The 13,678-nt window shown below is 47.1% G+C and overlaps 1 protein-coding gene across 3 annotated transcripts in view; it reads right to left on the reverse strand.

Annotated features, from left to right (window-relative positions):
- Positions 1 to 13,678, reverse strand: part of LOC118398396 (kelch-like protein 29) — a 355,602-nt gene that overhangs the window by 14,045 nt on the left and 327,879 nt on the right. For all 3 annotated transcript variants that reach the window (XM_035793685.2, XM_035793683.2, XM_035793684.2), the window contains exon 13: positions 11,358 to 11,551. In XM_035793685.2, the coding sequence (XP_035649578.1) occupies positions 11,358 to 11,551 (194 nt within the window). The remainder of the gene's footprint in view (positions 1 to 11,357; positions 11,552 to 13,678) is intronic.

The raw sequence follows: 13,678 nt of genomic DNA on the forward strand, positions 1-13,678 counted from the left end.
ACTGTGCCTTTAAACAGCTTGGACAATTCCAGAAAAGATGTCATGGCTTTAGAAGCTTCTGATAGGCTAATTGACATAATTTGAGTCAATTGGAGGTGTACCTGTGGATGTATTTCAGGGCCTGGGAAAATCAAAAGAAATCAGCCAAGACTTTAGAAAAATTGTAGACCTCCACAAGTCTGGTTCATCCTTGGAAGCAATTTCCAAATGCCTGAAGGTACCACGTTCATCTGTAAAAACAGTCGAACGCAAGTATAAACACCATGGGACCACGCAGCCGTCATACCGCTCAGGAAGGAGATGCGTTCTGTCTCCTAGAGATGAACGTACTTTGGTGCGAAAAGTGCAAATCAACAGCAAAGGACCTTGTGAAGATGCTGGAGGAAACAGGTACAAATGTATCTCTATCCACAGTAAAACAAGTCCTATATCGACATGACCTGAAAGGCCACTCAGCAAGGAAGAAGCCACTGCTCCAAAACCACAATAAAAAAGCGAGACTACGGTTTGCAACTGCACATGGGGACCAAGATCATACTTCTTGGAGAAATGTCCTCTGGTTTCATGAAACAAAAATAGAATTGTTTGGCCATAATGACCATCGTTATGTTTGGAGGAAAAAGGGGGAGGCTTGCAAGCCGAAGAACACCCTCCCAACCGTGAAGCACGGGGGTGGCACCATCATGTTGTGGGGGTGCTTTGCTGCAGGACGGACTGCTGCACTTCACAAAACGATGGCATCATGAGGAAGTAAAATTATGTGGATATATTGAAGCAACATCTCAAGACATCAGTCAGGAAGTTAAAGCTTGGTCGCAAATGGCTCTTCCAAATGGACAATGACCCCAAGCATACCTCCAAAGTTGTGGCAAAATGGCTTAAGGACAACAAAGTCAAGGTATTGGAGTGGCCATCACAAAGCCCTGACCTCAATCCTATAGAAAATGTGTGGGCAGAACTGAAAAAGCGTGTGCGAGCAAGGAGGCCTACAAACCTGACTCAGTTACACCAGCTCTGTCAGGAGGAATGGGCCAAAATTCACCCAACTTATTGTGGGAAGCTTGTGGAAGGGTACCTGAAACATTTGATCCAAGTTAAACAATTTAAAGGCAATGCTGCCAAATACTAATTGAGTGCATGTAAACTTCTGACCCACTGGGAATGTGATGAAAGAAATGCTAAAATAAATAACTACTATTATTCTGGCATTTCACATTATTAAAATAAAGTGGTGATCCCAACTGACCTAAAACAGGGATTTTTATTAACTTAAACTGAGTTTAAATGTATTTGGCTAAGGTGTATGTAAACCTCTGACTTCAACTGTATATATATATTTTTTTTTAAATTTAAGGATAAAGTCCTGTGCATGGATTGAAAATGAGGAATGAGTAAGGATATTGCATATAATGTAATCAGCTACTGCATGGAGAAAATGGGGGCAGACTTCTACAGTCTTACTGTGGAAACAATCATACACAAAACACCCTGGGTAAGGTAGGAATTTAATCAAACTCCCATGCAGAAACCTTATACTGTGAATAAAGCTTCAAACAATGTAATTGTTGTGTATTAATGTGCCTTGACCTTTTGCAACGACCTCTACCTCGCTTCTGACCCCCCTTTCCTCCTTACCTATATAAGGCACACAAGTACGCATGCTTGTTGAAGACATATCAATGTACCTTACACTCTGACAGAGCAATCGTCTCCTAAACGATTACAGCTGGCCAATTTATGACATCATGAATAATGCAGACACATCCCAGTGTAGTGTTTTGTTTTTCACCTCCATCCACCATGTCCACACACACACACACACACACACACACACACACACACCCTTCAGTGCCTATAAAGCAAGATGTGTTTAATTAAAATGCCATTTTGCCAGGCGTGACTGACGACAGCCGTTCAGCCGTCCCGCTCTCTTTCACTCCATCCCCCCCTCTCTCTGTGACAACTCAGAACCCTAGGCCTGTCACTATCAGTGACACAACGTGGCTGCCATGTCTGCGTGTGTGCAAGTGTGTGTCAGTCACAGAAGGTTTTGTATTAACTGTCTCCAGAGACAGAATGCAAAAGCTATTCCCTTGGGACTGCTGTTCTACTGTTCTGCTTTACCAGCAGAAACACTTTTCCCTGCCTCAGATGAGCCCCTCTAATGTGTGAATATTAAGCTCATTGAGCACTATATTAAAAGCAGTGGTGGTCAGTGCCGTTTAAGATGAGGGAGGACAATATCTATTTACATGAGCATGGCCTTATTTCTATTACAGCATATTGGATGACTGTCATTCATATTCCATTCACCCAGTTCAATGTAACAACAATAGGTTTAGGCTACTACATGATACTTGAATTTTCCCTTGAATTTTCCCCATGAGGTTGCTACAACCCAGCCTATGAATGAAAGTTTACAAAGTAGGTGCACACAGGTCGAAATACAAATTTGAGGTGACAGACAGTGACATTCAACACCGCCTTGCATCTAGTTGATATAGGGTGTAATCATTAGTCCAACAGTTGCAAACTATAGTTTCTATTGGACAAAATCAGGTATGATTATCCCTGTTTTCTTCCGTTTAAGATTTTCAACAGAAACGGCGGAATGTATACACCCCTGATCCCACGTAAACAGAGTTCACTTTCATAGCAGCCACGTCGTATTCATTCTCTTCCGGACTTCAATTGCACAACACATCAGATGTTATGTAACCAGGAGAAAAAACCTTTCCAAGCCAAACCGCTACATACAGCCTACATCGTTGTCACCATATTAGATAAAGTAACGTCATAGTCAGCATAGCTAATAGAACTAGCAGGTTAGTAAACCCGCTACAATCATGCAGTATCATTTGTGTAGTCAGTAAGCAGTTACACCGGTGGACCCTGGTGGCAATAAATTAGTAATACCAAAAGCTTACCTAGACTTGGAAGAGTTCCAATGTTGTGTTGGAAAGTCATAGCCAGCTAGCTAACATAACACACCTCTGTTTGAGCAGGGTGTTTCAGTAGGCTAAACTAACTCGCTGCATTTTCTAGCTAAGTAAAGTGGAAAAAAAGACCCTATTTCTCTCTTTCTCTTAATTTCTTCTTCATTTTAGAAGAAATTAATTGATGCAAACTGTTCAATCTTAGTCACTACCGGAGTGATCTCATACATCACACGAACAAAGGCTGATTAGATTGGACTCTGATTAGACTACAAAGGACTGAGGAGCAGACATCACAAAATAACTAGTGTTAGTTTACTGGATAGAGGGGTACAGTCACAGATCAAGTCATGCAGTCATTGACAGTGGTTCCACTACAGCACATGTAAACATTTAAACAAACACTAGTCTCTTAGTGATTTAAGTCTACGATTACATCCTGGCCCTTCAGAATGACTACAGGGGAATGGGACAACGAATCCTCAGTCTACTCAGCCAAGAGACCAGATAAAGACCCAATCACAGGAATGATCTCTTAAGGTTAATTATTCCCATGTTGTTTCCTGTTATTCCCCGGTATTGTTGCCTGACACCTCACCCCGAATTTAATTCAGCTGCTCTGACGATTGCTACATACATTCAGTCTGAATCTGCCATCCGAGAAGTTGTTGGTGCTGACGTCAAAATGAGGGGCGTTGCACAGCAATTGCAGCACAGGAGGTTGGTGGCACCTTACTTGGGGAGGATGGGCTCGTGGTAATGGCTGGAGCGGAATGGGTGGAATGGTAACAAATACACCAAACACGTGGTTTGATCACATTCGCTCCACTCCAGCCATTATTATGAGCCGTCCTCCCCTCAGCAGCCTCCAATGAACTGGAGGAAAGCAAATCCAGACTCATCGCAGAGAGGAAACGATAGTGGGTGTGACGTTTGGCCGGAGCAATGTGGAAGGGTAGTCAGGCCACTGTTATTGTGTAACAAGAGGAAAATAGAAGTAGGGTGTAACTAAGGTTTTGTTGTCAGGTAGATTGCAATACACATCACCCGGAAATCATGATTGTTCAGAGGGCATCCAAATCACTCTAAAGGTCACTTTCTCTCATGTAATTGTGCACAATAATTGTTTTGGATCAATTCTCTGATGTAGCAATCTCGGTCCAATACGGCCTCTTCTCTCTCCCCCTCGCTCTCCTTCTCCCCATCCCTTTCTCTGGCCCATCTCTATCTCCCTCTCTCTCTGCCCGTACCCCTCTCCCCCTCATCCCTCTGCTTCCCCATCCCTCTCCCCCTCTTTCTCGCCCCCAGCTCTCTATCTCGCTCCCAGCTCTCTCTCTCACCCCCAGCTCGCTCTCTCTCTCTCTCTCACCCCCAGCTCGCTCTCTCTCTCTCTCACCCCCAGCTCTCTCTCTCTCAGCTCCTCTCTCTCTCCCCCAGCTCGCTCTCTCTCACCCCCCCCAGCTCTCTCTCTCTCTCTCTCTCTCTCGCCCCCAGCTCGCTCTCTCTCTCTCTCTCTCTCGCCCCCAGCTCGCCCATTCTCTCTCCCCATCTCTCTCTCTCTCTCGCCCCAGCTCTTTCTCTGCCCATTCCCAGCTCTTGCCCATTCCCATCTCTCTGCCCATTCCCATCGCTCTCTGCCCATTCCCATCGCTCTCTGCCCATTCCCATCATTCCTCTCTGCCCATTCCCATCGCTCTCTGCCCATTCCCATCGCTCTCTGCCCATTCCCATTCCCCCATTCCCCTCGCTCTCCGCCCATTCCCCGCTCTCCGCCCCTCGCTCTCCGCCCATTCCCCGCTCGGCCCATCTCTATCTCCCTCTCTCTGCCCGCTTCTCATCCCTCCCCCTCTTTCTCACCCCCAGCTCTCTATCTCGCTCCCAGCTCTCCCCTCCCCCAGCTCTCTCTCTCTCCCCCCATCCCTCTCTCTCTGCTCGCCCACCCCCAGCTTGCTCTCTCTCTCACCCCCAGCTCTCCCTCTCTCTCACCCCCAGCTCTCTCTCTCTCGCCCCCAGCTCTTTCTCTGCCCATTCCCATCGCTCTCTGCCCATTCCCATCATCCTGCCCATCTGCTTCTTCCCCTCGCTCCCTTCTCCCCATCCCTTTCTCTGGCCCATCTCTATCTCCCCAGCTCTCTGCCCGTCCCCTCTCCCCCTCATCCCTCTGCTTCCCATCCCTCTCCCCCTCTTTCTCGCTCTCTCTATCTCTCCCAGCTCTCTCTCTCTCACCCCCAGCTCGCTCTCTCTCTCACCCCCAGCTCGCTCTCTCTCTCCCCCCAGCTCGCTCTCTCTCTCTCACCCCCAGCTTGGTCTCTCTCTCTCACCCCCAGCTTGGTCTCTCTCTCTCTCACCCCCAGCTCTCTCTCTCATTCCCATCGCTCTCTGCCCATTCCCTTCGCTCTCTCTCCCATTCCCATCGCTCTCTGCCCATTCCAGCTCTTTCCCATCTGCCCTGCCCATTCCCATCGCTCTCTGCCCATTCCCATCCCATTCCCATCGCTCTCTGCCCATTCCCATCGCCCATTCCCCTCGCTCTCTGCCCATTCCCATCGCTCTCCGCCCATTCCCCTCGCTCTCCCCATTCCCATCGCCCATTCCCTCTCTCTCTGCCCATTTCCCCTCCATTCCTAAGCTCTCCTTCTCCCCATCCCTTTCTCTGGCCCATCTCTATCTCCCTCGCTCTCTGCCCGTACCCCTCTCCCCCTCATCCCTCTGCTTCCCCATCCCTCTGCTTCCCCATCCCTCTCCCCCTCTTTCTCGCCCCCAGCTCTCTATCTCGCTCCCAGCTCTCTCTCTCACCCCCAGCTCGCTCTCTCTCTCTCACCCCCAGCTCGCTCTCTCTCTCTCTCACCCCCAGCTCGCTCTCTCTCTCTCTCACCCCCAGCTCGCTCTCTCTCTCTCTCACCCCCAGCTCGCTCTCTCTCTCTCTCACCCCCAGCTCGCTCTCTCTCTCTCTCACCCCCAGCTCGCTCTCTCTCTCTCTCTCACCCCCAGCTCGCTCTCTCTCTCTCTCACCCCCAGCTCGCTCTCTCTCTCTCTCACCCCCAGCTCTTTCTCTGCCCATTCCCATCGCTCTCTGCCCATTCCCATCGCTCTCTGCCCATTCCCATCGCTCTCTGCCCATTCCCATCGCTCTCTGCCCATTCCCATCGCTCTCTGCCCATTCCCATCGCTCTCTGCCCATTCCCATCGCTCTCTGCCCATTCCCATCGCTCTCTGCCCATTCCCATCGCTCTCCGCCCATTCCCCTCGCTCTCTGCCCATTCCCATCGCTCTCCGCCCATTCCCCTCGCTCTCTGCCCATTCCGCTCCGCCCATTCCCCTCGCTCTCCGCCCATTCCCCTCGCTCTCCGCCCATTCCCCTCGCTCTCCGCCCATTCCCCTCGCTCTCCTTCTCCCCATCCCTTTCTCTGGCCCATCTCTATCTCCCTCGCTCTCTGCCCGTACCCCTCTCCCCCTCATCCCTCTGCTTCCCCATCCCTCTCCCCCTCTTTCTCGCCCCCAGCTCTCTATCTCGCTCCCAGCTCTCGCTCTCTCTCCCCCAGCTCGCTCTCTCTCTCTCTCGCCCCCAGCTCTTTCTCTGCCCATTCCCATCTCTCTCTGCCCATTCCCATTGCTCTTTGCCCATTCCCCTCGCTCTCTGCCCATTCCCCTCGCTCTCTGCCCATTTCCCTCGCTCTCTGCCCATTCCCCTCGCTCTTTGCCCATTTCCCTCGCTCTCTGCCCATTTCCCTCGCTCTCTGCCCATTTCCCTCGCTCTCTGCCCATTTCCCTCGCTCTCTGCCCATTTCCCTCGCTCTCTGCCCATTCCCCTCGCTCTCTGCCCATTTCCCTCGCTCTCTGCCCATTCCCATCGCTCTATGCCAATTCCCCTCGCTCTCTGCCCATTCCCCTCGCTCTCTGCCCATTCCCCTCGCTCTCTACCCCATCCCTCTCTCCCATCCCCCTCTCTCAATTCCATTCCATTCAAAAGGCTTCATTGGCATGGAAAACATACATGAAATAAATAAAAAATTAACAGTAAACATTACACTCAATTTTTATTTATTTAAATGGAAACATTTCAAAGGTCATTATTTCTACATACAGTGTCGTAGAAATGTGCAAGTTGTTAAAGTACAAAAGGGAAAATAAATAAACATAAATATGTGTTGTATTTACAATGGTGTTTATTCTTCCCTGGTTGCCCTTTCCTTGTGGCAACAGGTCACACATCTTGCTGTTGTTGGCATTTCACCTAATAGATATGGGAGTTAATCAACATTTTATTTGTTTTTCTAATTCTTTGTGGGTCTGTTTAACCAAACTCCTGCATGGCAAAGACCAAAGAGCTGTCAAAGGACACCAAAAACAAAATTGTAGACCTGCACCAGGATGGGAAGACTGAATCTGCAATGGGTAAGCAGTCTGGTTTAAAGAAATCAACTGTGGGAGCAATTATTAGGAAATGCAAGATACACAAGACCACTGATAATCTCCCTCGATCTGGGGCTCCACGCAAGATCTCACCCCGTGGGGTCAAAATGATCACAAGAACGGTGAGCAAAAATCCCAGAACCACACTGGGGGACCTATTGAATGACCTGCAGAGAGCTGAGACCAAAGTAACAAAGCCTACCATCAGTAACACACTACGCCGCCAGGGACTCAAATCCTGCAGTGCCAGACGTGTCCCCCTGCTTAAGCCAGTACATGTCCAGGCCCATCTGAAGTTTGCTAGAGAGCATTTGGATGATCCAGAAGAAGATTGGGAGAATGTCATATGGTCAGATGAAACCAAAATATAACTTTTTGGTAAAATTCAACTTGTCGTGTTGCAACCAAAGAACACCATACCTACTGTGAAGCATGGGGGTGGAAGCATCATGCTTTGGGGCTGTTTTCCTGCAACGGGACCAGGACGACTGATCCATGTAAAGGAAAGAATGAATGGGGCCATGTATCGTGAGATTTTGAGTGAAAACCTCCTTCCATAAGCAAGGGCATTGAAGATGAAATGTGGCTGGGTCTTTCAGCATGACAATGATCCCAAACACACCGCCCGGGCAACGAAGGAGTGGCTTCGTAAGAAGCATTTCAAGGTCCTGGAGTGGCCTAGCCAGTCTCCAGATCTCAACCCCATAGAAAATCTTTGGAGGGAGTTGAAAGTCCGTGTTGCCCAGCAACAGCCCCAAAACATCACTGCTCTAGAGGAGATCTGCATGGAGGAATGGGCCAAAATACCAGCAACAGTGTGTGAAAACCTTGTGAAGACTTACAGAAAATGTTTGACCTCTGTCATTGCCAACAAAGGGTATATAACAAAGTATTGAGATTAACTTTTGTTATTGACCAAATACTTATTTTCCACCATAATTAGCAAATAAATTCATTAAATGTGATTTTCTGGATTTTTTTCTTCTCATTTTGTCTGTCATAGTTGAAGTGTACCTATGATGAAAATTACAGGCCTCATCTTTTTAAGTGGGAGAACTTGCACAATTGGTGGCTGACTAAATACTTTTTTGCCCCACTGCATGTGCCTCTAATATGGTCAAACATTTGGCAGGAGGTTAGGAAGTGCAGCTCAGTTTCCACCTCATTTTCTGGGCAGTGGGAGCCAGGTCTGCCTACAGTGGCCTCTCTTGAGAGCCAGGTCTGCCTACAGTGGCCTCTCTTGAGAGCCAGGTCTGCCTACAGTGGCCTCTCTTGAGAGCCAGGTCTGCCTACAGTGGCCTCTCTTGAGAGCCAGGTCTGCCTACAGTGGCCTCTCTTGAGAGCCAGGTCTGCCTACAGTGGCCTCTCTTGAGAGCCAGGTCTGCCTACAGTGGCCTCTCTTGAGAGCCAGGTCTGCCTACGGTGGCCTCTCTCAATAGCAAGGCTATGTTCACTGAGTCTGTACATAGTCAAAGCTTTCCTTAATTTTGGGTCAGTCACAGTGATCAGGTATTCTGCCACTTTGTACTCTCTGTTTAGGGCCAAATACCATTTTAGTTTACTTTGTCTTTTGTTCATTCTTTCCAATGTGTCAAGTAATTACCTTTTTGCTTTCTCATGATTTGGTTCTGTACGGTCTGTACGGTCTGTTTGTGAACAGAGCTCCAGGACCACCTTGCTTAGGGGACTCTCGCTGTAGGTGATGGCTTTGTTATGGAAGGTTTGGGAATTGCTTCTTTTTAGGTGGTTGTACAATTTAACATCTCTTTTCTGGATTTTGATAATTAGTGGGTACCGTCCTAATTCTGCTCTGCAGGCATTATTTGGTGTGTTTTTTTCAGAGTTCTGCATGCAGTCTCAATTTGGTGTTTGTCCCATTTTGGGAATTCCTGGTTGGTGAGCGGACCTCAGAACTTACAACCATAAAGGGCAATGTGTTCTATAACTGATTCAAGTACATTTAGCCAGATCCTAATTGGGATGTTAAATTTGATTTTCCTTTTGATAGCATAGAAGGCCCCTCTTGCCTTGTCTCTCAGAACGTTCACAGCTTTGTGGAAGGTACCTGTGGTGCTGATGCTTAGGCTGAGGTATGTATATTTTTTGTGTGCTCTAGAGCAACAGTGTCTAGATGGAATTTGTATTTGTTTTCCTGGCAACTGGACCTTCACTTGAACACCATTATTTCTGTTTTACTGTCTGGACCCAGGTCTGACAGAATCTGTGCAGAAGATCTCGGTGCTGCTGTAAGCCCTCCTTGGTTGGTGACAGAAGCACCAGATCATCTGCAAACAGTAGACATTTGACTTCAGATTCTAGTAGGGTGAGGCCGGGTGATGCAGACTGTTCTAGTGCCCTTGCCAATTCATTGATATCTATGTTGAAGAGGAAGGGGCTCAAGCTGCATCCTTGTCTCACCCCATGGCACTGTGGAAATAAATTGTTGTGTTGTTTTGCCAATTTTAACCGCACACTTGTTTGTGTACATGGATTTTATAATGTACGTTTTTCCTCCCAACACCACTTTCCATCAATTTATATAGCAAACCATCATACCATATTGAGTCAAAGGCCTTTTTGAAATCAACAAAGCATGAGAAGACTTTTCCTTTGTTTTGGTTTGTTTGCATTTCAATTAGGGTGAGCAGGGTGTATACGTGGTCTGTCGTACGGTAATTTGGTAAAAAGCCATGTTTTTGCTGTTTGTTCTTTTTTATAGAGCTAAAAAGATTGGCGTTCCAATTATCCCAGAAGTAGTTAGATTCTTCAACTATATTGAGCTGATTTCTGACGTGCTGTCCTTTCTTTTATTTCTGTATGGTTTTAGTGATTCACCATTGTGAAGGCATAGGCTCAGGTTTTCTGGTTTCTCAATTTCTTTGTTAGGTTTTTGCATTCTTCATCAAACCATTTGTCGTTGTTGTTAATTTTCTTAGGTTGCCTGCTTGAAATGTTTAGATTTGATATGGAAGCTGAAAGATCAAATATACTGTAAAGGCTCACGCTCACCCACACGATTAGTGACTGCCTGAGATAACTTAACAGCTTGGGTATGAATGTGTGGCATTGTCTGTCAATCTAATTGTGTGTGTGTTCCTGTGTGTGTGTGTGTGTGTTCCTGTGTGTGTGTGTGTGTGTGTGTGTGTGTGTGTGTGTGTGTGTGTGTGTGTGTGTGTGTGTGTGTGTGTGTGTGTGTGTGTGTGTGTGTGTGTGTGTGTGTGCGTGTGCGCGTGTACGTGTGCATGTGCGTGTACGCGTGCGTGTGTGCGTGCGTGCGTGCGTAAAAGCAGGAAATAGCCAGTTGATAAATGTTTGCAAAAGCCATTTGCAGCTCATGCTGGGGAGGGAGGCCCAAACAGCAAACAGATACTAAGGAGAATCTGGTTATAACCCAGGGTATTCAGGCTGCTATCCTCCTCTCTCTACTCCCGTCCTCTTCTTCCTCTCCTCTCTGCCCTGAATCTCTGCTCCTGTCATTAACAGATACACCCCTCTATCCCCTGTCAGTTACATCACCCCCCTTCTCCGATCTATCCCCGTCCCTCTCCCCCTCTCTTTCTCCCTCCCTCGGATATATTTCTGCTGCATGCCTAGGCCCGGGGGTACTGTGGGATTAGATAAGGTGGTGTGTGTGTGTGTGTGTGTGTGTGTGTGTGTGTGTGTGTGTAAATGGAAGGGGACGGTGAGGTAGTTTGAACTGTGCTCTCAACCCTCTTTACATTTCTGATATCTCTGCCATTCCCTCACTGTTCAGTTCAGTTCATTATAGAGCAGAAGCTAGAGTACTCCCTTTTGGGAAAAAAACACCCTAATTTCACGTGATTCAAAATCACGTTTTCATGTGATCTCACGTGAAGTTAATGTGATAACGTGTGGCAACATGCAAATCGACATATGATAACATGAAACTACATGTGAAAACATTTGATCACATGAGAAGTGTTCCAAAAACACACATGTGAAATCATGTGGGGTTTTTTTAAGGGCTGCTACAGTTTTGACTCTTACCGATCATGGGTGACTCTATGAAGCTCCAGGAGTTGGTCTGAGGAACGTATGACTGCAGTACTCCCGCCGATCGGCCCGCCTCGTTCACCCCTCCAAACACATACACCTTCCCCCCGCACACCGTGGCTGCTGCCGAGTGCACCGGCTTGGGGAGCGGAGACACAGTCTCCCACTGGTTGGTTATGGTGTCATACCTACGGAGAGGGACAAGGACTGGTTAGTGATGGTTCATACCTCAAGCCAACACACAGAATATAGAGGGAGAAGGAGAGGTAATTAACATGTTATTTCATCCGAAAGGCATTTTTCAATACATTTCAAATGTGTATTTAGAAACTGCAGTATTACATAGCAATATGCTAGCTTGGACAGTTTGGGCATGACACAGAGTTCCCTGGCAATGACTTCAAGACCAAACCCATACACACCAAGGTGACAAGGGTTGACACCATGACTGTTGGCCCCGTCTGTTGGCACAACATGTCCCTGTTTGTTTGTGTGTGTTTGCATGTGTGTGAATGAAGTAAATTACACACCAATTGGTTGGAGGAGTGAAATGCAATCGTGTGAGATAGCATAAGTGTGAAAACACATCCATCATGTGTGTAGTGTTTGTCAATACTGCGGCTGTCGGTGAGGAGAGCCAAGGTCACTGGGGGAGCTATTTACAAGACAGATACTGAATCAGGCCATAAACAAACATTTACTGCAAAAATACATGATTTTAAACTGAGGAGTATGTGTCAGATGAAATATGAGCTTGTTGAGTTACTCTGAAGATTACACATGGAGCGAATCCTTTGATATCATAAACAGAAAAACTGTTGATCTTGGGAGGCAAGCTGCCTGTCAAAATGTATGTATGTACAGTTGAAGTCGGAGGTTTGCATATACTTAGGTTGGAGTCATTAATTCACAGTACAGACACATTGGGTCTACTGACATCCATGAGAGAGAAAGAGAGAGGAAAAAGGGGGGGACGGGGGACTGGGGAGAGTGTGTATGTGTGAGGTGTGTGTGTGTTTAGGGAAAAGGTTGTATGGAAGTAGAAGGTTATCAGTGCTATTCAGGTCTCCATCTCGTCTTCATCTCTCGTACCCTGGAGGAGGAAGTGTTGGGCTGTTTGGAGGTCAGTGCCAGCAGAGTTACTGTCGCAGAGTGATTACATCACACACTAAACAACTGAGGCTGTGGTTAGGTTTGGGGTTAGGGCTGGAGGTAGAGTTAGTGGTGGGGATGGAGCTAAAGCTAGGGTCAGGGTATGTCCAAGGTTAGGGTTAAAGGGTTGGGTTTACCCACCGGTCTTCAGTAAAACCCTTTCTAAATTGTTAAGCCTTCTGCAGGTAGTCTGTAGTTGATTCACCATAACAATAGCAACCCAGACAGCCTAACTGAGAATAAATAAGGCTATGGTAAATGGGGTTTAATAGAGGTGAGCTTGCCAAGAATGGTGTGTGTATATGTGTGCGTGTGCCTGTGTGTGTTGTAGTAGAGTGCTAAGCTCCAGATTATGACACACACTCTCTCTCCCAGTCTCAGTTACAGCAGAGATGACAAGATAATGTGTGATATGTCCTGGGGAAAAACAACACTGATCTGTGCCTCGACTCAGACCTTCACTGTTTATTCGCACAATGGAGGTCACTGAGAGAGAGAGAGAAAAGAGAGAGAGAGAGAGAGAGAGAGAGAGAGAGAGATGGGGAAAGAGAGAGATAGAGAGATATGGGGAAAGAGAGAGAGATGGGGAAAGAGAGAGAGAGAGAGATGGGGAAAGAGAGAGAGAGAGAGATGGGGAAAGAGAGAGAGAGAGATGGGGAAAGAGAGATGGAGAAAGAGTGAAAGAGAGATGGAGAAAGAGTGAAAGAGAGAGAGATGGAGAAAGAGAGAGAGATGGAGAAAGAGAGAGATGGAGAAAGAGAGAGATGGAGAAAGAGAGAGATGGAGAAAGAGAGAGATGGAGAAAGAGAGAGATGGCGAAAGAGAGAAAGAGAGAGAGAGAAAGAAAGAGAGAGATGGAGAAAGAGAAAGAGAGAGATGGAGAAAGAGAAAGAGAGAGATGGAGAAAGAGAAAGAGAGAGATAGAGAAAGAGAGAGATGGAGAAAGAGAAAGAGAGAGATAGAGAAAGAGAGAGATGGAGAAAGAGAAAGAGAGAGATGGAGAAAGAGAAAGAGAGAGATGGAGAAAGAGAAAGATGGAGAAAGAGAGAGATGGAGAAAGAGAGAGATGGAGAAAGAGAAAGAGAGAGATGGAGAAAGAGAAAGAGAGAGATGGAGAAAGAGAAAGATGGAGAAAGAGAAAGAGAGAGATGGAGAAAGAGAGA

The sequence above is a fragment of the Oncorhynchus keta genome, chromosome 19, assembly GCF_023373465.1.
Source record: "Oncorhynchus keta strain PuntledgeMale-10-30-2019 chromosome 19, Oket_V2, whole genome shotgun sequence".
Taxonomy (NCBI): Eukaryota; Metazoa; Chordata; class Actinopteri; order Salmoniformes; family Salmonidae; genus Oncorhynchus; species Oncorhynchus keta.